This window comes from Panthera leo, chromosome A2, assembly GCF_018350215.1.
Source record: "Panthera leo isolate Ple1 chromosome A2, P.leo_Ple1_pat1.1, whole genome shotgun sequence".
NCBI lineage: Eukaryota > Metazoa > Chordata > Mammalia > Carnivora > Felidae > Panthera > Panthera leo.
In genome coordinates this window covers 121,146,482-121,172,291 of record NC_056680.1, presented here as the reverse complement: position 1 = coordinate 121,172,291, position 25,810 = coordinate 121,146,482, and the positions used below count along the sequence as shown (strand labels likewise).

General features: G+C 53.7%; 1 protein-coding gene across 2 annotated transcripts in view; it reads right to left on the bottom strand.

The window, feature by feature from the left end:
- The window catches only part of ADCYAP1R1 (ADCYAP receptor type I), a 47,899-nt gene extending 30,476 nt beyond the window's left edge, over positions 1 to 17,423 (bottom strand). For both annotated transcript variants that reach the window (XM_042921499.1, XM_042921489.1), the window contains exons 1-3: positions 17,065 to 17,423; positions 15,442 to 15,547; positions 1,244 to 1,351 (exon numbers count right to left, since the gene is read on the bottom strand). In XM_042921499.1, the coding sequence (XP_042777433.1) occupies positions 1,244 to 1,351; positions 15,442 to 15,547; positions 17,065 to 17,115 (265 nt within the window). In that variant the 5' untranslated portion in view covers positions 17,116 to 17,423. The remainder of the gene's footprint in view (positions 1 to 1,243; positions 1,352 to 15,441; positions 15,548 to 17,064) is intronic.
- Between the last annotated feature and the right edge of the window lie 8,387 nt (positions 17,424 to 25,810).

Below are 25,810 nucleotides of genomic sequence, written 5' to 3'. Positions count from 1 at the left end.
TTCCCTTGATGGCCACAAGGGGTAGGGTGAGGACCAGGGTCTGGCTATAGGCCCCTCCCAGAGTCAGTGTGGACTGGCTGGACAGCAGCCTTTCTTAGGAGCTACAAGGTCCTAGCTGAAAGGTGGGAACTGGCCTGGAAAGCCCAGCGGACTCACCCCCAAAGAAGAGATCTGCATGATCCCCTTTTCCTCAGACCCCTGCCCTTGGAGATGTAGTCATTAAGGCCTTGTGCCTTTAGGCAGAGCACTGCCCCCTCTCCTCTGCCTCCTGTCCTTACATCTTTTTTTTTTAAGTTTATTTATTTTGAGAGAGACAGAGACAGCGTGAGCAGAGGAGGGGCAGGGAGGGAGGGGGGAGAGAGGGAGAGAGAGAGAGAGAGAGAGAGAGAGAGAGAGAGAGAGAACCCCAAGAAGGCTCCACATTATCAGCGCAGAGCCCAACGTGGGGCTCAAATTCACAAACTGTGAGATCATGACCTGAGCCAAAATCAAGAGTTGGATGCTTAACCGACTGAGCCACCCAGGCACCCCTCCTGTCCCTACGTCTTGAGTCATACAACTCAGCCACTGCCCACCCCTAGGACTCTCAAATTGGTCTGGGGCCCCTGAGTATCTCCATAGCATATCAATGGCCCCCCAAGACCTGAAACACAGACATGTCCCAAACTGAGCTCTTTGTGACAACATACCCAGTATCTAAGTGGGTATGTGAGTGTGGACATGGGCGAAGAGTCTTACATCCAGCTGCCTAAGGGTGTCTTGTTGTGTGTCCATATCTGGGTGTCTCTCTGAGCCTCTGAGCATCCCTGCATGAAGTATATTGATAGTAACACCAACTAACATTATTGACCATTAAAATGTGTCAAGGCCTGGACTGAGTGACTACCACATGCATTCCTCCACTGATTCCCCAGTCACTATGCCACATTCCCATTTGACAGACTAGGGACAGAGGGGTGAATTGCCTTGCTCCAGGCCCCACTTGGGTAAGTGATGGAGCCCACATCTGAGAGCACATTGCCTCACGCATACGGCACATCTCCACGTCGACCTGGGGGCCCGGTCTGCAGGTGCCTCCGTGGCCCCGTGTGGACCAGGGTCTGTGGTTTCACCCTCCCACCAGTATGGGAGCTCTGGAGTGGGCAATATCGGCCTTCAGGGTGTCCCAGGTAGGTCGGGGGCCCAAGTGTGGGGAGCAGACTAGACCAATCGAGGCCTAAAGAGGTCCCAGGGGGAAACTCACCTTGGTCTGGGTTGAAGATTCGGAAGAGTTCAGGGCAGCTGACGAGGACCATCTCCCCCACACGGGCAGGCTTCCAACACGTGAGGTTGTCCCACATCCCGGGGCAGCCTGTGCGGAAGAGAGCCATGGTGAGGGGGGCCCAGCCCCACACATGCACACGCACCACACACACCACACACATGCACACATACACCCTTGTGAGCCAGGCCCTTGCAGTGGGAGGGAAGAGTTTCCTGGAGGGAAGGTGAGGCTTACTGTGTGAGGCAGGGCTCAGCCTCATCCCTGAACACCCCTCAAAGAGGAGCTGGGACATTTAGGAGTTCCTGGGGTGGGGAGGGAGCGCTCATCTGACTTTGCATCTCCCACAGCCCCACGGTGCTGGCAGGACGGCAGGGAAGAGAGAAACAGAGCAGCAACAGGACAGGGCGGGATCAGTAAGCATGAGAGGCCGGGGGTCTTTACAGCAACCTCCCATCATCCCGCACCAGCTCCCCCCAGTCCTCCAGGCCTCCACTATCACTCTGGGGGCCAGCTTCAGCTCGGCCTCCTTGGTGGGCCTTCCCTGCCCCTAAGGGGAGGGCTGGGAACTGGCTGGCCTGAGGGTGCTGCTCCAGGGCCGCACCTGCCTTCCAGATGGCGAGGCTCTGACACCTGAAGGAGGAGGGCAGAGGCATCCAGGCAGAGGCCTGCATGGCCACGGCCCGGGACTGTGAAGGGACGCAGTGTGGGGGCAGGGGGGACACGGGCCCAGTTCAGGCAAATACTGAGAGCTGGAAAGGGAGGAGGGAGCAAGGACAGGCTGAGGGGTGTCTGGGAATCATCCAGATTTGGGTCTCACTGGACATGCACTGCTGGGAGCATGACGAACTTGATATAATTTGATATTATTTGACGAACCAGATATTATTTGGGGGCTCAGCAGACCCTCCTGCCCCTCTGCCCACCATGCATCCTCTCTCTCCTTCCAGCTCCCACACTCCCTGTGGCCACTTTCTCACCTCCCTTCATGCCCCACCCTTTCCTGACTCTACCTCCCTCTCCACTGAAATGTCTCTGGCCTGGGCCACCAGCCGCCCACAGCCCACCTCGTCACCCTGGCAGGGCTTGCCCTGCTGACCCTGTGTGAATGCAGGTGCTGGCGGCCACCCTGGCCCTGGCCTCTCCCCTCGGACAAGACCACTGGTTCATGGACTTAAGGACAGAGCTACACACAGACAACCTCCCCATCCCGAGTCCTGCACTCCCTGAAAGCAGCCTCCCGTGGCTGGATATCCCCAGCATAAAGGGTCCGGGGCAATCCAAACCCAGCATGTCCAAGACTCAACTCAGCATCTCCTACTAAAGCCTGATCTCCTGTCTCAGCCCCAGCTAGACACCTAGACTTGATGTCGCCTCAGTTGACCCTCTGGCTAACCTAGTCGTCTTCAAACTTTAGCAAGCACCCTTAGCCCGCATAATTAGCTAAATCTCTCTTTATAAATCTGTAGATCACGCATTTTTTCTTAGAAAAGAACAGAGCCCTTCTGCCTGTCACCAACCTGGCCAACCTCCTAGCACCATAATGTTGCCTTAAAGCTACATCGAGTGGGCATGTAATCAAGAAATGTAACAGACCACCGCACTCCCTTAACTGATTAACTGCCCTATACCCATTAAACAAATCCCTGTTGGTGGTGGGGGTGGGGGTGTCGCCTCGGAGGCTCAGCTGGTTGAGTGTGTGACCTTGGCTCGGGTCATGATCTCACAGTTCCGCGAGTTCGAGCCCCACATCAGGCTCTCTGCTGTCAGTGCAGAGCCCGCCTCAGATCCTCTGTCCCTCTCTCAGCCCCTCCCCACTCATTTTCTCTCAAAAATGAATAACCATTAAAATTAATTAATTAATTTAAAAAATAAAAAAAAATCTCTAGGCCAGGCAGAAACCTCAGAGTTGGCCTTTGGACAAGGCTGCCTTCTCCCCGGTGGCCTTTGGACAAGGCTGCCTTCTCCCCAGTGGCCAGCTTCCTGAACAAAGCCTATATTCCTTTCCAATCAAAATTCATCTCTCGAGCATTGGCTTTTTGAGCAAAGGGTAGCTGAAGTTGGGTTTCGGTAACAGACCACCCTTGCTAGGTCTCCTTCTCCTTCTTGTTCCAGGTCTAACTGAACACCATATCCTGTTGGTTTGAGTTCCAAATATTTGTGGAATCCATGCCCTATTCTCCAACCCCCTACCCCCACCTAGTTAAAGGGCAACCTACCTTTCATTGGGACCATAGTCTCCTCCACCCCACACAGCTGTGACAGTGATCTTTCCAAAAGGAAGATCCAGCCTGGTCATACAGCCCACCCCACCTCAAGTCCTTAATATGGCCCCCAAGGCCCGGCCCTCACTTTCCCCTCACTTTTCCCCTGGCAGTTCACCCAGGGAAGGGACATGAAGTGAGAAGGGCATGGAGGAGGGAGCCCCAGGGAATCCCACATTTACCAGGTGGGCAGTAGAGGTACATGTGGTGATGTAATTCCTAAGAGGGGACAAAGGTGGAGGAGAGAGGTGGCTGCATGGGGGGGGGGGGGGGGGGCGGGTCTGACAGCAGAATACAGTTTCAGGAAGAGACCCACCCACATCCTGCTGAGGGGTCTATAAATAAGGGCTTTAGAGAGGGCTTCTCTACCAGATAAGAGACAGCCAGTGGGTGACCCACAGTGTCCCACCCCACAGAGCTATTGTGACAATTCATGAATTCATACATGTAAAGCTCTTAGAACTCCAGGCTCACTCAATGCATGTTCACCGTTGTTACTGTCATTAATTTCATTATTTCAATTAGGTGTCCCTGAGAATCATTCCCCTGAGACAGGCCCAGGCAGGGAGAAGCAGCAGAGCCCTGCAAGGTGAGGAGAAATGCCAGTGGGGTGCCACCAACAGGTCACAGAGGATGCCTGGGCAGGCACTAGCTGGGACAGGGGGTCTAGGACTGGCCTCATGTGCTCCCAGCCTCTCTGTTGGGGCCCATGACAGACTTATGGGAGGCGTTTGGACAAGAAGGCACCCAAAGCTTCCAAGTGCAGAAAACCCAGTCTCTCAGAATTCAGATCTGACTATTTTGGAATTCACACCCAGTCACGTTGGCATATAGTCTCCTGCTCCTGGAATGACCAAGCTTGGGAGCTGGAAGCACCATAGAAAACTCTGAAAGGTAACAAACCAAGAAGACAAGGACACTGGGGCCAGAGGGGAGCAGGGTCCCAGGCCTCACTGGGACCACCAATAATATCCAGTGATCGCCGATTCCTGTCCACCCTTCACAGCAGGACATCCAGCCGGCATGTGGCTCCTTATGACATCATGTCCTTGAAAGAGACCCAACAGCACATCTTTGGCTGCCACGGTCCATGCTGATGGTGGAATGGCTGTGGAGTGTGGCTGTGTCTGGCCCATGCCCTAGAAGCCCCAGCCAACAGATGTTCCCTTAATGTGGAACATTAGGCCCTGGCAGTGCCAGCTGCTACTGCCAGCTGACATTCCCAAGGTCTCAGACCACTCTAATTTCTCTTTTTGTTCTGTGTGTGTGTGTTTATTTATTTATTTTGATAGAGAGCAAGCATGTGCAGGAGGGGCAGAGAGAGAGAGAGAATTCCAAGCAGGCTCTGCACTGTCAGTGCGAGGAGCCCAATGAAGGGCTCAAACTCAGGAACCCGAGAGATCATGACCTCAGCCAAAAATCGAGAGTTGAATGCCTAACTGACTGAGCCACCCATGCACCCCTCAAGCCACTTTCAATAGAGGGAGCATAGTCCTGAGGGCTGAAGGGCAGGGAAGGATACAGGGCTCAGGCAGAGGTGCCAGGAGGGGAGAAGGAGACCCCCAGGTTGGAGGCCAGAGGTGCACAGGCATGGTGGGAAATGCATTCTCAGTCCGGGGCTGCCCTCCCTGGCCCCATTGCCCAGACAAACATCTACCAAGGGGTATCTGCCAAGGTGTGCGCCCCTTCCCCGTGGCCTGCCACACTATCAAAGCCCTCCTCTTGCCTCCTTAGGCTCCCAGCATGGTTCCCCTCCAGGGACTAAGGGTCCTAGGAGCAATTCCTACAGCGTCAGGGCAGATGGAAAGACTAGAACTAAAATCCGTAACTTGATTTTAGTGACAGAGCCAGACACGCTCCACAAACTGGGCCCAATCCCAGTACCTGGACTTAGAAGACTGTAATATCATGATATAATAAGAACTATATGTTTGGTCTTCGTCCCAGGTCCTAGGCAGAGCTCCTAAGTCCTTGGAATTTCCTCAAGAGGATGAGACTGTCTTTTGTTATTCATAAGCCCCTTTCAACAACTCCTGAGTTTATGCTAATGAGGTGACTCTTGGCTGCTGTGGCTGGTTGCCAGGGGAACCAACCACGTGATTTCAGCCGCACCCACCAACCTCAGAGGAGGCGGGGCTAATCACCAATGGCCAAGGGTGTAGTCAATCATACGTACATTACAGAACTTCCATAAAAACCCTAAACAATGGGGTTCCAAGAGTTTCTGGGTTGGTGAACACATCCACATACTAGGAAGGTGGTGCACCCCAAACTGCACAGGGACAGAAGCTCCTGCGCCTGGGATCCTTCTGGACTTTGCTCTGTGAACCCCTTCGTCTGGCTGTTCATTTATATCCTTTAGAGTAAACTGGTAAACATGTTTCCCTGAGTTCTGTGAGCCATTATCACAAATTATTGAACCTGACAAGGGGGTCATGGGAACCCCCAATTTGTAGTCAAGTCAGACAGAAGAGTGTGTAACATGGGGACTCATGATTTGCAAAATTGGTGTGTGAAGTGGCAGGGGTGGGGTGGGGGGGCAGTCTTGAGACTAAGACCCTTAACCAGTACGGTCCATGCTAACTCCAGGTAGTTAGTATCAGAAGTGACTTAAATTGTAGGGAGACCACCTGGGGCCCACAGAAAACTGGAGAATTGCTTGGTGTGGAAAACTCACATATTCAGTGTCAGAAATGCTCTGAATAGAGACACAGTTCTCCTTTAGGGGAGAATGTCCCTGACCCCATCGGGAGCTCACAGACCTCTGCCCACTGGGGGCAGGAGGAAACTCCAGTGGCCACATCAAGGCTTCCCAGAATGCCCATGCACACTTCTACAGCTCCCCCTCTCAGCCCGTCTCTGAGGGAGGTGGTGTGGGCTCTGATGGGGCCTGCTCTGAATCCCCCCCCCAGAAACCCTTTCTGGGGAGATGAGGAGGATAGGATCTGGGCTCTGGAAAGAGCCTTGAGTTTCTCTAAGTAAGGACAGCAACTCGTTTTCCCCCCACCCCCACAGAATATATCCAGCTTCTCTATCCCCATCTGTTCGGGATACCGAAACACCTTTTCTCCTTCTCTTCTCCCTCCTCCTTTTACCCTTTTCTTTCTTCGCATTCTCCCCTCACCCTCCCATTTATTCTCTCGTTTATTCAAGAAACTCTGTGTCTGTTATGAGTCAGACGCTGCAGAGCAATACAGGAGTGAATAAAACAGCCCTAGTCTCTGCCTGCACAGAGCTTATAGTCTGGGGGTCATGACAAACATTTTGCATTTTATGCTAAATGCTAAGAAGGCGGCTCAGATGATGAATTACCTTCCTATGCTACTGCAACAAAGCAGACTCAGTGACCTAACTGCCCCAATTTCTTACGGTTCCGGAGGTCAGAAAGTCCAATATAGGCGTCACTGGACTACAATGGAGATGTCTGCAGGGCTGTGTTTCTTCTGGAGGCTCTAGGGTGAGTCCATCTCCTTGTCTTTTCCAGATTCAAGACATTCTTTGCCCTGTGGCCCCTTTCACCATCTTCAAAGCCAGTAGCAAAGCATCCTCAAATCTCTCCTTCTCTGACCCTCCCGCCTCCTTCCTTCCCTTATAAGGACCCTTGTGATTATATTGGATCCACCTGAATAATCCAGGTAACTCTCCCCATCTTAAGATCCCTAACTTAATTACACCTGCCAAGTTCCTTTTGCCATGTAAGGTAATACATTCACAGGCTTTGGGGATCACGACGTGGACATCATTGGTGGGGGCATTGTTTTGCCTCCCACAGATGCGTTTTAAGACAAGGAGTCACATGGTCTGATTCAGCTGCGTGGGAAGGTAATACATTTCAAGAGAAGCAAATCAAACATGGAGACATGTCTGTTAGGATATGGCAGAAGTCCAGGGGATGGCGGAGGGACTTGATGTGGAGCCAGGACAGCGGAGATGGAAAGGCATTCTGTGTGTAGGTGAGCTGGAAGGCAGAACGGATGGGCTTGGTGACAGACAGGCCAGACACGGCTGGCAAGTGCACTCATCCACATTATGCGGCTGAGTTCTCACCAACAGTATGTGGAGGTGACGAACTGCTCTCAAAGGCTCCCCTCACATAGTCCGCGCCCTTTCTCTCCCTCTCCCTTCTCTGTAGCATCCTTGGAGGCCACACGTTGAGGGTGGCAGTGTCCTGAGATGGAAGGAACCCAGATCTCTGAACGACTGTGCAGTGTCAAGCCCCACCTCCCACCTCTGCCAATCACACTGGCCTATGACGTGTGCAAGCAATCAAGACTGGTGTGTGCTGAGTCTCTGCAACTTTAAGGTTTTTTTTTTTTCGGTTGGTTGGTTTTTGGTTTTTGTTACTGCAGCAAGAAGTCTAGGCTACCTTGACTAATGCGGTGAAAGAGAAGGAGGTACCAAGGATGCTACCTGGATTTCTGGCTTGAGGGTCTGCGTGGCTAGAGAGGTTCGCCATTCCCCACAGGGGAGAGAACCGGGTGAGAAGCAAACGGTGGAGGGTATTGGGCTGCGGCTCAGGAGTCTCGTTTGGAGCGCGTTCAGTTTGAGGTGGTGCCAAGAGCCAAGTGGAGGTAGATTTCAAATAGGCGGTTAGATAAAAGTCCAGAGTGCAGAGGGGAAGTCGGAACTGGAAGCAGGGAACGGGGAGCGGTTGGCACAGGGGTGCGTGGTAGGGCCACGGACCTGGATGACAGGTCCCGTGAGGCGGTGTGCATTAGAGAAGAAAAGGGAAGACAATAGGGCCTGGCCTCAACAGAAGAAGGCATGCCAGCATTCAGAGGAGGGGCTGGCAAAGAAGACGGAGGAGGAGTGGCCAGAAACATAGGGAAAACCAGACGTTAGTGACATAGCAGCCAGGAAAGCAGGCTCCAAGGAGGACACGGTCAAGTACATCATACACTGCTTCCCTCCCCTCCTCCCCCCTGCAGAAGAGGTCAAAAATCAGAATGGCTCCTATCCCCTGCGAGAGTTCTTTGCTTTGACGCCCCCAAGCCTCCCGCTTCACCTTTCCTCTGGTTCCCCAATTCTACAAAGTCCACCTGTGCCCTCCTGGCTCAGTCTGCGCGCCCCCACCCCCCGCCCCAACTCAAAGTCTCTATGGCACCAGGTCAGAGGAATTCAGACACCTCGAGTTTCCTGCTCCAGGGGATAGCCCTGTGCACTCTTGGGGAGCTGCTCCCACTAAGACACTGCACAAAGCAGCCAACGAGAGGAAGTGCCTTGCAACAGCAGGAGGGGAAAAGACCACTTGGGCACACTGAACAGAGAGAGAACACAGGGCCATTAGCCTCAACTGGAACAAAATAAGGAGCTAATCGCAGGTTGTCATGGTGATGATTTCGTCCAGTTCCCCACAGTGCTCAAAACCCATGAGACCAGGGGCACCAAAGGGACTCAGACAAAGACGCCGTCCTCCCTTTGAGGATGCTTGGGTATTGTTAGAACAAGCCCCTCATTTTAGCACACAATTCAAGGGTAAAAAATGATTCGATTTACTGCAATTTACTTTACAGCCAATATTTCTGATCCGTAAAATGGGGACCAGCTGTGATCTCAGTGCAAGGGGCATCGGGGGTTGGGGACTGAAGATGCAGCCCTCCCCTCTGGAAGTCAGTGGTTCTCGAAGTGGGGACCCCAGACCAGGAACACCATAGAGAACTTGCCAGAAATACAGATGTTCAGGCCCCACCCAGCCCCACTGAGTCAGAAATTCTGGGGCTGGGTCCAGTAATTCTGTGTTTTAACAGCCTTCCAGGAAGTTCTGATGCAGGCTCAAGTGTGAGAACTACAAGACTAAAGAAAAACCAGTTTGGACAGAAACGGAACCCTTTGTCAGACAGGGGCAGTAAATTCCTCCGGGTGAGGGTCCCTGTAGACCCCACTTCTCATGCTGAGGGCCCATTCAATCTCAGAGCGGCAGGGAGGTACAGTCAAGAAGCTGATCTTGCTCCTGGGGTGAGGAGCCTGGGCCCAGCCCTGAAGTGGCCCCCCTTCCTCCGGGCCTCTCCTCTTCTGGTGAGAGTGGAGGTGGGGGCTGAGACGCAACACTTTGCACCCAGGACAGGCCTCAGGGACTGGATCAGAATAGCAACAAGCAGGCTTTCTCATCTTCCCTCCAAGCCTCCTCCCTCCTGCCCCAGCCATGGCCACCGTAGGCCTCTTCCATCTTTTCCAGAGTAGGGGGCACCCCCAAGGAGGACCACACCGAAAAAGCCCACTGAAATGCAGAGAGGGCCTCCAGGCTGTGGAAGCCCACAGCCCTGCAAAGGGGAGGTGCTGGCTGGACTCACCCTGCACGGGCAGGCCACTTGGGCTGAGCAAGGAGAACAAAGCCACCAACCCAGCAGGCTGCGCCTGTGACTTGTGTGGGTCCCGGGGACTGTCAAGAGTGGAGACACCGTTCCCACGCACAGGAGTCCTTTCTCCTTCTCTCTGGGCACAAGAGCACTGCGGCACAAAGGGCACCCCCCCAGCTAGAAGGGCAGACCTGGGTCCTGTCCCAGAGCTGGCTCCGGCCTTCTGTGTGACTCAGCCAGTGACTGCCACCTCCAGCCTCGACCTCTCCCTGTGTCATGTGACAGAGCTGGACTCAGTGCTGTCTCAAGCCCCATTGAGCTTTCAGGGCTTAGGATGAGGTACAAAACCATTAAATATAGCTCCTCAATAACAGCCTCAATAAACATCTTTAAAACACACCAAGGACGCTGTGAACAAAACCACGTAGTGGTCTGTGGCCTGACCTGTATTTTCTACCCTCTTCAGCTGTCTGCTGAGCTCCGGTACCTTTCCCCGCTACCCCAATCCCACCCCTACATCTCTCTGTCCCTTGGCTTCTACTCCGAAGGCCACTCTGTGCATTACCATGTCCTCTTTGGGGTGTCCCAGGGACAGACAAGGATTTGACCAGAAACAGCTGCCTTCGTGGGAGCTGCCCACAGCCCCAACCACACACGCACAGTAGCATGGAACAACCTCACCTCCAGCAGACCAGTGTCCTCCTTCCAATGCACTCACTTCACTGGATTTAAAAGATGATGGGGAAACATACGAAATACATATAAATATATTTCTAAAACAGGTCAGTGCATTACTGTGAGTTCACAACTCACAGTTACTGGAACAAGCCGACAGATCTTTTTCCATTTGCAAGTGCATCGTGCGCTTAGGGACAGAAGGGGCAGGGGAGGGGCAAAGAAGGGGTGCAGCGAGAGGGCTGGCCTCTCTCAGTTCACCCAAGCACGGACTGGCAACCCCATGCCAACTGCCAATTCTCCGTTACATCTGACTCTTGGCTAAGAATGAGCTCCCAGCCTGGCTTGCTTGTGCTCTGGGACCTGTTCCCTCATCCAAGACGACGTGGGCACCCCGTGGATGCTATCCTCTGCCCACACCAATGGTTCTCAAACTCGGATATCCTGTAGAATCATCTGAAGGCTTTTAACACATACTTTTAATAACCTCCCTCCCCCTCCCTGCCCCCAAATGCTGATCACATGGGCCCGGGAAGGGCCTGGATATCAGCATCTTTAAGTGCCCCCCGGGGTTTCTAACGCACTGCACACAGCACAGAGACGAACTGCTGCCTGTATTTCACAAGCAGGCTGAATCGGAAGGTCCAGCAGCCTGGCTCGGCTGCACAGCAACAAGGATGCCGCAAGGACCTGAGGCTCAAATGGAACACACGGGGGAAATGAAGGGGCCAGCAAACTCTCCCCTGTCTGCTGACAGCAAGACCGGTGCTCTCCCAGAACTTCGACACTAGAAAGATGCCCAGAGGCCACATGCTCTGAAGCCCCCTGAGGAGGGGTTCTTCCAACCTCAGCTTGTAGGGGAAAACTCTGCTGACCACGGGCCTGCAGTGAACCGGGCTGGACACTCCTGGGTCTCTCCTTCCACGGCCCTGGCGCTGGGGCCTGGGCAACCCGGCCAAGCGGGTCACTGGAAGCTGAGGCCTCATGCTATCCTGGCCCCTAGAAACACAAATGCCCTTTAGCCTTTTTGTAGCCAAGTGAAGTACAGGCCTCTGGGGGCACGTTGAAGGCCCTCCTCACCTACCTACCTCTCTCTCCAGCCTCATTGCAACTTCCTCTTGCCAAGTGATATTTCACTGCACAAGGCAGGAGGGTGTGGTTCCGCACCTCTTTTGAGCCACAGAACAATGTAGAGGTTAACAGCAAGGACTCCAGAACTACCAAAGGCACACGCCGGCCCCTCCTTCCCTGGCTGCGGGACTTACCAGGTAACGGGCTAACAAGCTCACTTCTGTGAGTCTGCGGAGCCTCAGCTGTAAAATGGGAGGGAAAACTCTGCCCAGCCCATGGGTGGCTGAGGTTACGTGAGTTACGCCATGCAACGATGTGCGTGGGAAGATTCAGAAGCTGCCCCTGGTATTTAAGTGCCAGCTGTTACGGTCCCCACCCACCCTACTCACTGTTCCCTTCCTACCTTTATCGGGTCATCCCCCTCCTGGAGGTCTCTCTCCCCTTCCCATGCTTCTCCATCAGCCTTCTGCAGCCTGGATCTGGTTCCCAGCCCCTCCTCTGGTCTTCCAGAAAACCTTTCCAGGGGCGCCTGGGTGGCTCAGTCGGTTAAGCGTCCGACTTCAGCCCAGGTCATGATCTCGCGGTCTGTGAGTTCGAGCCCCGCGTCGGGCTCTGGGCTGATGGCTCAGAGCCTGGAGCCTGCTTCCGATTCTGTGTCTCCCTCTCTCTCTGCCCCTCCCCCGTTCATGCTCTGTCTCTCTCTGTCTCAAAAATAAATAAACATTAAAAAAAAAAATTAAAAAAAAAAGAAAACCTTTCCAGATTGTTCCAAAATGTACTGCCCTGCTTCCTGCAGAGACTTCCACACTTCCCCAGAACTCAGATCTAGCAGAAGATGGGAGGGACACCCTAGAGGCAGTCCACACTGTAAGATGACAACTCTAAGTAACTATAACATCTCTGCCGAGTACTCAGCAAATGTCACATGTCACCCTTAGCACTCTCCACGATTGGCACTAAGTGCAATAATCTTATTTGATAGATACTATTTTCCCCTCCATTTTGCAGACCGAAAAATGAAGGTGTTAAGTGCCCTTCACAAGGTCACTTGGCTGGTGATGGGGACTAAGGCCTCAGTGTATCCTATCCTTCTTCCGAGGCAGTGTATCCCAGTGGTTGAGGGCACAGAATGCCTGGATACAAGTTTCACTTCTGCATCTTATTGAACTGTCTCTAAGCAAGGTATAAAACCTTCTTGTGCCTCAGTTTTCTCATCTATAAAATAGGGGTAATAACAGGCCCTACCTCCTACGTTGCTGCAGAGGGAGAAGAAAAGCACTACCACAGTGACCAACACATGGTAAGTCTTTGTAAATATTGACTATTAACATGATCCATCCCACCCCCACATTTTAATAGAGAATGTTCTAAGCCACAGAGAAAGAAAGGGCCACAGAGGTGGTGGTCCGGCTGGGCCCTCAGCCTCCTTTTCTTTTCCACCTGTTGGCTGCCTTTTGACTTTGCTTAATAAGGTTTCAGCTTATCATGTGAGTTGAAAGAATGAGTGAGTGAATGAGTGGGTGAACGAAATAAACGAGAGTGACTGAGAGTGAACGAGTGAGTGAACGAGTGAGTGAATGAGTGAGTGAATGAATGAGTGAACAAATAAGTGAATGAATGAGTAAGCAAATAAGTGAGCAAATGAGTAACTGCCTGAATAAGAGAATGGGTGAGCAAATGAATGAGTGAATGAATGAATGAATGAATGAACAAATGAATGAGCAAGTGAAGGAATGAATGAATGAGTCAATGAATGAGTGTGTGGGTGGATGAGTGAATTTCTTCCACAGACCTGGGGTCCCTCACCCAAGTCCAGTTTTGAGGGTGACCTGTGGTGGGTCCTGACTCACAGGGCCCCTAGGACTCTCAGCCAGACCCTCTCTGTAGCCCACCCCCAGCCACCCCCTCTCTGTAGCCCACCCCTCCAATTCAGGGTTCCAGATACAGGAAGTTACCAATTCCCCTCCCCCTCCTCTTGCTGCTGGGGTCCCCTCAGCCTAGAATGTTCTTGCCACTCATCCATCCCTGGGCTTTCACCTGCCATCACGTGTCTGCTCCTCCCTAAGCCTAGCTTACGGGTTTCAACCTCAGGAATCACCTGAGGAGCCTTTAAAAATCATGACTATAATGAGCTGTGGTTCTGATTTAATTGGTTTGGATTGTGGCTTGGGTACATTTTTCTAAAAGCTCCTGGTGATTCTGATGTGCAGCAAGGTTTGAGAACCAAGAATCTGGTTTAAATACCCCCTTTTCCATAAATCCTTCCCTATCTTCCCCACAGAGAACTCCTTTCCCCCTCTTCTGAGCAGCACTGTGTGGGGGACAGCGAGACCCCCTCCCCCCACTCCCCCTGGGGAGGGAGTCCATCGATACATCTGTCTCACTCATGCTTCTTCTTCAAGAACACCCCTGTGGGCAGGCCTTCATGTCCTTTCCTAACCCAGGGCTCCACAAATTGCTGTACAATTAACCTGCACCCCACCCTCCACCTCTACTCTTCCCTCCTGGATGCTTCTCATTGTTCAACCCCAAGTGTATCTGAGACCTGCCCTGGGCTGGGAAGCAGGGCACCTCAGCCTGATACCCACTCCCACCCCTGTGTGGTCTAAAGAGTCCCTGCCCCCAGGGCTCCCCACCTCCCATCTCCTGGACTAAAGGCTTGGACCAGATACTCATTTGGTTTCCTGCAACTGTTGTGCCCATTTGGGACCCCTGCTTCAGCCTCCCTGGATGGCGGGGCCTAGAATCCACTTTCGGCCTTGGTTAGGGCTCAGCCAGAGCCTGGCCCGGAGGGAAAGGCCAGCATGGCCAGGAGCAGCTTCATTACCAGTTAATGTTCACTGACTGTACAGGGAGCTCAGCCCAGAGGGACCGTTACATTTAACTGGGCTGCCGATTAATCAAGTATTTAAACAGATGGTGCTCAGAAGAGCTCCTCATAAATGGGGAGGATCCAGAGGGAAAAGTGGAGCCCTCTAGCCTGGGCAGAGAGCCCAGCCTCCAGCAACTGAGGTGCAAGTGAGGCCGGCAAGACCTCCAGGGATGCCCCCACCCCCAAATCCCCAAGCTCCCACACAGACCCTCTTCCTGGCCCCACTGGGACTCAGGAAGCTGAGGGTGCCTCGGCCCCATGGGCCTCAGTGTGCCATCTGCAATGGAGAGTCGGGAAGGGAGGGTTACACAGACCCCTGGTTCTCAGCCAGGGGTCATGCCACGCCCTCAGGACACTTGGGAAAGGTGCAAGGGATTTTGGGTTGTCACTGGCATCTAACGGAGAGAGCTCTGGCTGCTAAGCATCCCGCAGCGCACAGCCCCATCCAGCACCAGAAAGCAGTACCCACCCCCCCCACCCCCGCCCCGCCACAATGCTAACGGCAGCCCCAGGAGAAGGACTGCAGCCAGGAGTGGGGTTCCTCCTGCAGCCTTGTTCTCTGGCTTCTGATGGAGTGAGCAGAGGAAGAGGGAAATGACCCCACATTGCCTGCCCTGGGTGCCCAGGTGCTCTCTGGCTCGGCCACTGGCAACAGCTGTGTCCCTGCTGCCACCAGGCCCGGGCTGCTTGCTAATGAGCTCTCTAACGGCAGCTTCCCAGCTCAGACACCAGCCCCCATGGGAAAGAAGTGGCCACAGCCAGCCACCCAGAACAGCCTCCTCCAGAATGAGACATCCAGGGCAGGCTGTCTCCGAGGAGGGAAACCTGAGGGTCCTGCCCAGAGCAGATCCAGGACACCTCGCCCCGAAGGGTTTTCAGAAGGACCCAGGTACCTGAACCTTCCACAATTCTCTACAAAATGGCCAGAGGCTGGGACGCCAGTTTCCAAAGGTTGGGCTGGATACGCTGGGGACGCCAGGCCTTCCTCACCACCCTACTCACCTGGGAAGGAGTCATTCAAGCCCATCAGGTCGTTCACCCTCTGGATCTTCTCCAGGCACATGGCTTGCTCCTTCTTGAAGATGCAGTCAGAGTGCATGGCAGTGACCTGCGAGGGACACATGGGATGGACGGTAGGAGCGAGCCAGGAGGTTCATGTACAAGCCCTTTTACCTAAGCCCCAGGGGCAGTGTGTGAGGGATGGGGAGCAGAAGCAGGAATAGTGCCAGAAAGATTTCCAGGCCAGCAGGGGCCCCAGACTCCACTTTACCACAGATTCCCTGAGGCTCTTCTTCACCAATTCAATGTGTGGCCTTCGGTGGACTCCACCCCACCCTGGGTCTCAGTTTCCATGTGTTATAATAATATTAGCAAACACATATATAACACTATATTACGCACATGCGTTATTCTGTCATATGCACGTACACCTCAAGAACACTACAGAGTAGGTACTATTTTCATCATTCTCCATTTGACAGATGTGAATCTAAGCACAGAGACATTAAGTAACTTTTTCGAAGTCACACAGCTTAGTACACCATACAGCAAGGCTCTGAACCTAGAGCAGTCTGGCTCCAGAGACCACGAGGCTATTGGTGTGCCTTAGGGAAGCAAGTAGGGGGTGGGACACAGAAGGGGCTTAGAAAGCTCATCCTCTCTCTCCTCTGGGGACTCAGAAAGGAAGTGCACTCCCAGGGGCGGCAGGCAAGGGAGCAGTGGTTGCATTCAGCGGGACCTACTAGCTGCTCTCATTTAGTCCTGCCAACATTTTACAAAAGCAGAAACCAAGACTCAGAATATTAAAAAGTTCCTGCCCAAGGTCACACAGCCAGCTAGCGGCAGGTACTACATTTAAGCATAGGACCAAGTAACTTCAAAGCCCATGCATTACTATCATGACAGCTGTGTTCTAATGCTATCACTTTAACTTAAAACTCTGGGGCAGGGATGGTTCTTCAAAGGGATGTCTGCAAATACGGAGGCAGGCACAAGACATGTTGAGGGATCCAGTCTAGTCTTGACTATTCACAGATGTGCAGGCTTCCGGGGAGAGAGGCAAGCTTCTCCATGGTCACGCAGTAAGGCAGGAAAGAGGCAGGACTGGCATCCAGGGCTCCGAAAACAGCGCATCCACTGCTGGTCTAAATTCCCAGGTTGAGAGGCAGAAGCCAATGCCTAGGAACCCTCCTCCCTGACCCTTCCCGTGTTCAGGAAGAGGCATGAGCAAAGAGCAGGCTTCTGAGCTCTAACCTAGCAGAGACTCATGGGCTGGGGACTGGGATCAAAATACTTTCTGCCGCTGTGACTAGGGCCCCTGCATACAGTCAAGCAGGTTGTATACTGCACAACCCTAAAGGTTGCCACACATGTCACCAACATAATAGATTTATAAATTGTGTCACAATTTCTGGCCAAATGAGTACAGGGTCTTGAGGAAGGGGCACCCTTTGTAATTCACACAAAGGCACTGAATGGCCCAGTGGGGGTTCAGGCAGAGACACCAGCCAGGTGAACTGAGCTTGGCTAAGGGCATACAAAAGACGCAGCTTCTTCCCTGGGATGAGGGTTCAGATGAGCCTGGGGCTCCAAATGATCACAGAGGGGAGGGTCCTGGGCTCTTACCACAGGCAGCAGGAGGAAGGCAGCCAGAGAGGCCTGCAAGATGCTGGCCATGACGCTTCTCAATCCGGAAGGAGGCTCAGGCCAGCACTGCTCGCCTCCCACTCAGAGCAGCGCTGGGCAGCCCCAAGGTGTCTACAGGCTAGAGAGAAAGGAAGGCATGAGTCCCGTGGGTCCAGTGGCAGAGGAGGGGCAGGGACAGCCCTTCCTCTTGACACCCCCCCCTTACCTGTAGCAAGGCTCTCAGTCTCCAAGGGTAACCCACCCCCCGCCTTTGTCCATGCATTCTTTATTCTTCTATCAAACAAACACCTGCTGGGCTCCTACTCAGTGCTAGGCTCTGGGGACACACCGGCTCAGGCCCCCATCAGACTACCAGAATGGTCTGGATGGCTTTCCCCTCTGCAGGGGACGACTGTCTCCCCCTATCTCCCTCCACTGAGACAGAGTTTTATCTGGCACATGTGTGCCCACCCAGCAGGGACATTTCTTGGTCCCTCTTGCTCTCAGGTGCAGGCATGCGGTCAAGCTCCCACCTACGGAATACAGCTGGCAGGGCCACGTGTCACCTCTGTACCACCTGTCCATAATGCAGCACGAGCTCTCCGCTTCTGCACCTTCGCCCTTTCCCAGTGCTGGACCCTACAAGCCTGGAAGGCCTACCTAGCGCCGGACTGCTACGTGAGAAAGAACCTCTCGCCACAGAGGGTCACTGTGTTCCAGCTGCCGAGCCTGGCCCGCTAGCAAACAGAACCTCCTTTCACCCTGCCTCAGCCCACCTGACCTCCAGGATAAAGCCTCTGCCACCGCGACATACAAAACCAAGTGAGTGCTGAAAAGCATGCTCCAAGGGGGGAGGCTCTAGAGGACTGGGGCTGCTGGTGGGCACCAGACAGGGTACAGGGAGTCAAGTACGGAGGGCATGGGAGCCCTGGAACATTCCCAGGGGAAGAGCCTGGTCTGCTTCTCAAATCAATCGTAAACGCATATTCCTTTCAACCTTGCAATTCCGCATCTGGGTATCTGTTGAGAAATATTTACACTTGCCCAAAAAAAAGCACATGCAACAGTATTCACTGCAGCATGGCTTAAAATAGCATCAACAGCAAAAAACGAAGCAACAAAGCATTCATCAAGCAGGCACTGTTAATAGGTCCCAGTAGCCATGCAATGGAATACTACACAGTAATTTAAACATTGTTATTTTTATTACTATTAAATTATTAATAAAACAATTCCATAGGCCTGTGTCAGGGCCACCACTAACCCATAGGTGCCTGGTTCAGAGACCCGTGGGGGCTGCGTCCTTAGTCACTGCATACACCCCCCCCCACAGTGGCAGAGCTGCCGTTACCCCGGTTCCTTTGTGCCCCTGGCCCTCTGCGCACCCACGCATCCTCCTTCTCTGCTGGCCTCTCCAAGCGCAATCTGGTGACAAGCAAGTACCCAAAAAGGAGAAAGAAAATGAGCCACAGGAATGTGCAACAAAAGGCGGCCCTGTCTTGCCCGCCTCTTGCTCGACCTACTCAGGGCCCACTCAGAGATGTTGAGGGAGGCCTTGGGTATCCCCAAGATATGCTCTGAGAGGCCCCGGGGGCCCTGAAGGTGTTGGCACAGGCTCTCCCTCGCGGGCCAGGAAGGACTGGGCAGGCTGGGGAAGCGCTGATCCCATCATCCCCAGGCGTCCCGGGGCACCAGCTGTGCTGGACTCGCAGGCTTTAATTTCTGCACCCACTCCCAGGGCCCTCCACACCTCTGGTGATCACGGGCTGCTTCTGGCAATGACCTGGCACTGGTGGTCCCCAGAGGGCTCAAGCACCTGCACCATCCGTGGGAGCCTACAGCCCTGTCTGCTGAAACAGGAGCCGACACTCCTGCCCGCCTGGCTGGAACAGAGGGATGTCTGGCCCCCTGCCCCTCAGCACATGCTGCAGGCTGTCCCTCTCTCGGCCAGCGGAGGGCTCAGAGAAGCCACCCTAAGGCAGAAAGCCTCTGAGATCTGAGCTGCCTCTTCCGCACCGACAACAGTGTCAGACAGGCTGGAAGGCTGGTGAGATGTGAAGGCAGGTGGGCCTCCACCCCGGGCAATGCCAGGTAGCCCCAGCACCTGCATCAGCCCTTCTGGCGGGGGGCCAGCAGCCTCAGCCTCCGGCAGCCAGCCATCATCTAGACCACGTGCTTCTGTGGGTCTCAACTTTCTTAGCCAAGAGGAAGGTGACTCCTCACCTCAGCTCCCTCGTGGCCAGCAGGGCCCAGACAAGAGCCAGAGAAGGGAAGTGAATATACAGCCCGTGTCGCCAAGTGGACGTAGTGCTCCTTCCTCAGGGGCCACCTCTCCTATACTCCCAGCAAGGCGCCACCACAAACATGAGCTAGCTGCTGCTTCAGCCCTCTTGGGGGAGGCCTCTGCCCTGGGGCACAGAGCGACGTTCCTGGAGGAAGACAGTGGGCAAGAGCACTCAGAAGTGAAAGCAGAGAGCTCCCTGCTGTCAGTGACACCCTGAGACGGCAAAGGCACCACCAGCTTCCTTCAGGATGGGGCTCCCACAGGCGGACACTTGCTTCCTGCTCCCCGATCCCCGACCCTGGTCCGCAGGTATGCTCACACTCAACTGGGATGCCCACAGAACCACTGAGGAGCATTTAAAACTACCCCTGGCCTGGGGCGCCTAGGTGGCTCAGTCGGTTGAGCATCTGAGTTTTGGTTTTGGCTCAGGTCATGATCTCACAGTTCATGGGATCGAGCCCTGCGTCAGGCTCTGTGCTGGCAGTGCGGAGCCTGCTTGGGGTCCTCTCCCTCTCTCTCTGCCCCTCCCCTGCCCGTGCTGTCTCTGTCTCCTTCAAAATAAATAAACAAACTTAAAAAAAAAAAATACCCCCGGCCCAGCTGAGTCAGTCTCTCCGGGGCCGGGGCTCCGACATCAATGTTGTTTACAGCTGTCCAGGTAACTCTCACGTAGAGTAGGATTTTAAAGGCCTTGTTTTGACCTTTATTAGAACGAAGAGAGCTGGTCCGGAAGAGCAGGCAGCTTTCACGGCTCTGCTTGCTCTAGGGGCAAGTGGGTGGTAGCAGGCAAGCAGAGAATGAGTTCATGTTTGAGAGCAGGCTGATTTCTGATTATCTCTGCTCTCTCTCTCTCTCCCTCTCTCTCTCATACACACACACACACACACACACACACACACACACAGACACAGGTTCACGGAGAAGAGCATAAACACCTGTCAACCCCACAAAGAGAGATGTTTATCCCCAGGGTACCCACTGGAGGCATCAGTACACCGCCACGTGTGGAATACACAAAGGTGGAAGCTCCTTCAGGGACTGCCAGACAACTCCACGCGCATTCACACACTCCTTCACAGAAATGCAGAGGCACATTCAGAATGCAGAACAAAGGTACGCACAGATGCAACCACACAGCATTGCAGAGATTCACGCGTGTTTATCAGATTCTTGATCTGTGCCCCAATACACACACTGATTCTGCAAAGGCATCCGGATGTACAGAGGCAGTCAGAAATCTGGATTCAGGCACGGGCACACACGCACAAACATGCGCACGCTCACGCACTCGCCCGGGGATGCCAGACTTGCAGGATGCTCACGCCTGCTCTCCGCAGGCCAGCTCCTTCCTCGGCCACAGCTGCACTGAATTAAAAACAAGCTGGAGCAGAGGCCCCAGCCCAACCATCCCCCAGCTCTGCTTTGTCACCAGACTGCTTAGGCGATGATGTGAAGCAGCCCAGTGACGCAGGGTGGAGGGGCTGGGGTCTTCTCAAACATAAGGCCTCATCTGGGACTCGACCAGTCTTCCCGATTCCCACTGTTGCCCTCTTTTTTTTATTGAGATACATAACTGGCATATAACGTTATAGTAATTCCAGGTGCACAACGTAACAATTCGAGATTTGCACGTATTATGAAATGATCACCACAATAAGTCTAGTTATCATCGTCACCACACAGTTACAACATTTATTTTTCTTGTGACAAGAACTCCTAAGATCCACTCTCTTATTCACTGTCCCTCCCCCTCCGACCCACTACAGTCCGCCCCCTGCCCAACTGGACTCACCAGTGAGAGAGAGGGTGGGAGCTCCCAGGCCTTGATCTTCCCATTCCCTCACCTCAGCTGGAGACCTCAGGGATCACCTCCTCCAGCCTTTGCAAGACGAAGGTCTCCTCAGCCCCTCCTGGCACTCCTGCCCTCCCCCCATCCATACCCTGACACCCACCTGCACCACCCTCGCTGGACGGTGCTCAGAGTCTTCAGCTGTTGGCCACCTGCCCCAAACCCGCTCCTCTTGTGGGCCACATGCACGGTTCCCCTGCCCTCTGACATGCGTCCCTTGGGTCTGCCACCTGCAGCCCTGTCAGCTGCTCCTCTTCCCCCTCGTCCCGGCTGCCTCCCTCCTCTGCACTCCTCCAACCTGCCAGTGACCTTCACACAGGACAAGGTCAGGCCTGGCCACTGTGGTCTGGGGTTGGACTCTCCCCTCCCTGAGCACGGACACTGGGCTCTTTTGGCCCAGCCACATGGCGGACTCAGGATGACCTGGTCACTGATATTCCCAGGTTCGCTTTCCTGGGTCCGGGCTCTGCTGGGGCCACTGGCTTTTACAACTGATCTGAGAACAATTCAACTCTGCTCCCTGGCATTTATTGTGGTGGACTTGGGGACCGTTTTGCTAGAGGTTTTAGCCTTAGGACTTCAAGCGAGCCAGTTTTGCTGTGCCTCAGTTTGACTGTAAAATAGAAATAATCATAATACCTACCTCAGAGCTATTACTCTGTGATACCACCAGATTCATGTAAGTAAACTACAGAGTATATAGCATAGCCTGGTTCCAGTGAGGGCTATACCTGCGTTAACCATTATTAAATTTCTTACTACCTGTGTCCAAGTTTTTGCACCTCTTGGTATCACCTCTATCCCCATAGCCCTGTGTGACATTCCAAACGGGAATGGCCAGACTGCTGTACCTTTATTTGCTGATGATTAACATTTATTAAACACTCAGTATGTGCCAGGCACTCTTCCAAGTGATACATTTGCATTAACTCCTTTCACCTGCTCAAACCTCTGAGGTAGTCACTAGCATTATCCTCATTCTATAGCTGAGATGACTAAGGCACAGAGAGGCTAAGTAACTTCTCCAAGGTCACACAGCAAATAGGTGGTAGAGCTGGGAAGGGAACCCAAGCAACCTGGCCCCATAGCCTGTGCATGCCTTCCCTACACTCCTGCTATTTTTTGCCTTTGGCAAGAGAAAGATCAGCTCAGAACTCATCTGTATGTTACTAGTGATCCCTCTCACACCTTTGGGGACTTATCAGAACTTCTGCTACCCCTTGCCCATATTTCTATATCTGAAACACCTTGCTTAGGAAGAGTGAATTATAGACACAGCATTTCACACCTGATATGGGCTTTAAAGGCCACCTTCCATTATTACTACTGAGTTACCTATGGGGAGACTGAGGCCAGAGAGGGGGAGATACTTCCCAAGTTCTCACAGCAGAGACTACTGGAGTCCTGTCTGACAAGAATGGGTGTGTGACAGATACCTGGTCTAGCGGGGAGTCCGCTCCCCCTTCCATACTGGGGAGGCCCTCCTCAGGCCCCATCAGCCCAGTGACTGATGGCAGTGGGAACAGACAAGAGCAGCCGTGTCCTCCGGTGAGCCACTGCGCCAAGCACACAGGAAGACAGCGTCATCAGTCAGCACACCGGAGCCAGCGGTGACTCACCAGGCTCCCAACTTTCTGCATGGAATGGGAGGGGACTCAGAGACCCTCTAGCCATCCCTCCCTGCCCCACACCTACAGGATGCTTTCTGCTGCCCTCCGGCTGAGGACGGCCCAGCCCCCGGGATGGGGTGCTCACCTCTCTCCAGCGGCTGGTCCAGGGCCTTCAGCGGAAAGCCCTGATGCCTTTCCACCCTGTTCTTCTGGGCCAGCTTTGCCTTACGGATGCTCCCACAGTGGGAGGGCAGCACCTCACCTTCCATTAGGCCACACAGATCTAGGTCCTCCTGCCCTCATGGGGCTGGGGCCATCTGGGCTATCCCCGATTGAACTCCTCTGGCCACTCAGCATCCCTCCCTGTCACCCTGCAGTGCCAAGCCTGACCTAAGACAGATGATCCACGAGAGCCTTGCTCGCCACATACTCCCTTTATTAATGAACCTGCCCCCCCCCAGTTCCTTCTCTCCCTCCCAGGTGGTAGAGAGGGGTTCCTTCTCTCCCTCCCAGTGCAGGAAACCAGGGAGGGAAGACTGAAAGATAAACATTACCCCCCCAACCCCTGCCAAGCTCATCCCTCAAAGGGAGGGAACTACACTTGCTTCTGGGAAGGAACAGGGAAACTCTAGAACCTCTTCCTCCTCGGTAGGGGCAGAGCCGATGAAGAACAGAACCCAATGCCTGGGTAAGGGGCAGCCTGGCAATCGCAGGATAAATCGTTAATGCTGATGCTCCTCTGGGTATTCAAACCTTCCCCTTTCAGAACCTGGCCACTGGGGTCCTGTGCACAGGTGACAGAACGCAGGTCCCTAGAAGGGCCCCCATGGTGCCACCCACACCCTTCATTTTACATGTGAGAAACCTGGGCTCAGGGCAGGGAAGGGCTAGGCTGGAACACATGTGCACCTTGGTAATGTTATCGCATTTCACTTGTGAGGGTTTGAGGCCCTAAGAAACCAGGAGACTCTCCCAAGGTCATGTTGCAAAGCCTTTCCACACTGACTAGTCCAGGCACATCTCCTGTCCTGGAGGGGGGTCCTGGGAGTTCTCTGCCAGGGAGAGCCCCGCCCCCCTCCACCAAACAACAGCAAGACAGGAAGAGAGGGGGAGGAGGAAGCAGAAGATAGAAGAAGGGGAAAGAGTGTGTACAGCAGGAAGGGCATCCTGGAAGGCGGTAGGAGGTATGGCGGGAGAGGCTGGAAAGGGAGGGGAAGGGAAGCCAGGAGTAGAGTCCTGTTTGTTGACAGTCTAGTGAGCCCCTCCCAGGCACAGAGGGACTGAGAGCGTCTCACCATCTGTCTGACGCTTGTCAACCAGCAGTCCCTTCTGAGTGGGTATGAGCCCCTGGAAGGGAGGGCCGGCTCTGATCGGCACGTGCCCCCATACAGGGTGGGGACCCAGAGAACTCTGACTAGTGCCTGGTGAGTGGGCTTGGGAAGGGGACCCGGGGGTGCCGAGGGGCTCAGCAAGGTGTCAGGAGGTGGGGGTGGACAAGAGGGTGGGAGGTTGGTGCCAGTCTGCAGGTGCTGGAGACCCTGCCGCCTTGGTCCCTGGGATAGGGTGGGAGCACAAAAGAACCGTAAGCAGGGGAGTGCAGTGAGAAGCTTCCTGGTGAAGCAATACTCCCCAGAAAGCTGGCAAGCTGAGCAGAAGGGGAAAAACCCACACTGAGGCCATTTTCTGGATTCAGGGTAGAGGTGATGGGGGCCTGGGCAGGATCCAGAGACACGGGAAAAACAGGAGACGAAAGCCTCCCTGGCCCACTTCAGGGGAAAATGGCAGGCAGGAAATGTCAGAAGGGAACGAGAGGGAGGAGAAGAAACCAAAGGCAAGACCTGGGTCACTACACAGCCTTAAATCAGAAGCTGGGAAATCTGAAGGAGCCTACAAAGGAGCGATTTATTTTTTTTTCTCGGTCAAGCCTCGGCAGTGCCCATTTGTCAGGGGGGGAATGTTGAGGACAGGTAAGGCACCACAGCACTGAAATGAGAGCACCCAGCTACTCCTCAAGGTCAAACCCACCTCCCACCACCACCCTGGTTGTATCTGCCTGGGCTGATCTCACCCTTGTCTGAGAACCACCGGCCCTCGATAAGGAGACCCTCCCTCCCGCCTGGGCCGTTTCAAGTCTCATTCTGCTCCCTGTGAGTTTCAAGTCCCGTTGGAAACATGAGGCATGTCCAGGCGCTCTCACATCTCCCTCCTGGTGGAGGTGGCATGGACCTGGACACGTAGGGTGAATGGGTAAGGGGGTTCAGGACCTGTCTGGTGAGCTGAAGTGACATGATGTCATTTCATTTTCATGAATGTTGTCTCCAGGTGTCCTCAGCATAGGAGATTTATCACATGGACACAGCGGAGGCCTGTCTGGAGCAGGGGTGCTGAGGTTAGGCAGGGAGCCTCTCCTGGCACTCACCCATTAAGCAGATGGGCACTCAGAGCTCCAGCCAGAGTGGAGGGAAGCATCCAAGGCCACCTAGGGCAGCTCGGGCTCCCAGGACTAAGCCTTTCCTTCTTCAATCTTTTAAACCACTTTTCTCCTCTAACCTTACAGCCAAGAGGTTGGCAAACACTTCCAGGAGGTCAGAGCCAGCCTGTCACCTATTTTTGTACAGCCAGTGAGCCAAGAATGGTTTTTCCATTTTTTTAAATGGTCAGAAAAAAAATTACAAGACTCATATTTCATGACACATAAAAATTGTGTGAAATTCAAAAATTTCAGCATTTGTAAACGGAGTTTATCAGAACACAGCCATGCCCGTTTGTTTTGTTTACGCATCATCTCTAGTTGCCTTTATGCTACAACAGACGAATTAAGCAGCTACAACAGGGTGTATGGCCAGCGAAGCCTAAAATATTTACTATCTAGCCCTTCACATAAAAAGCTTGCCAACCCTCAATGTAGTCTCATTCAACACACGCACTTTTCTCCACTCCATTCCACATGCATCTGGACTTTCATTAAGGAAGGTTTTTGTGATCTCCCTCGAGCAAATGTCT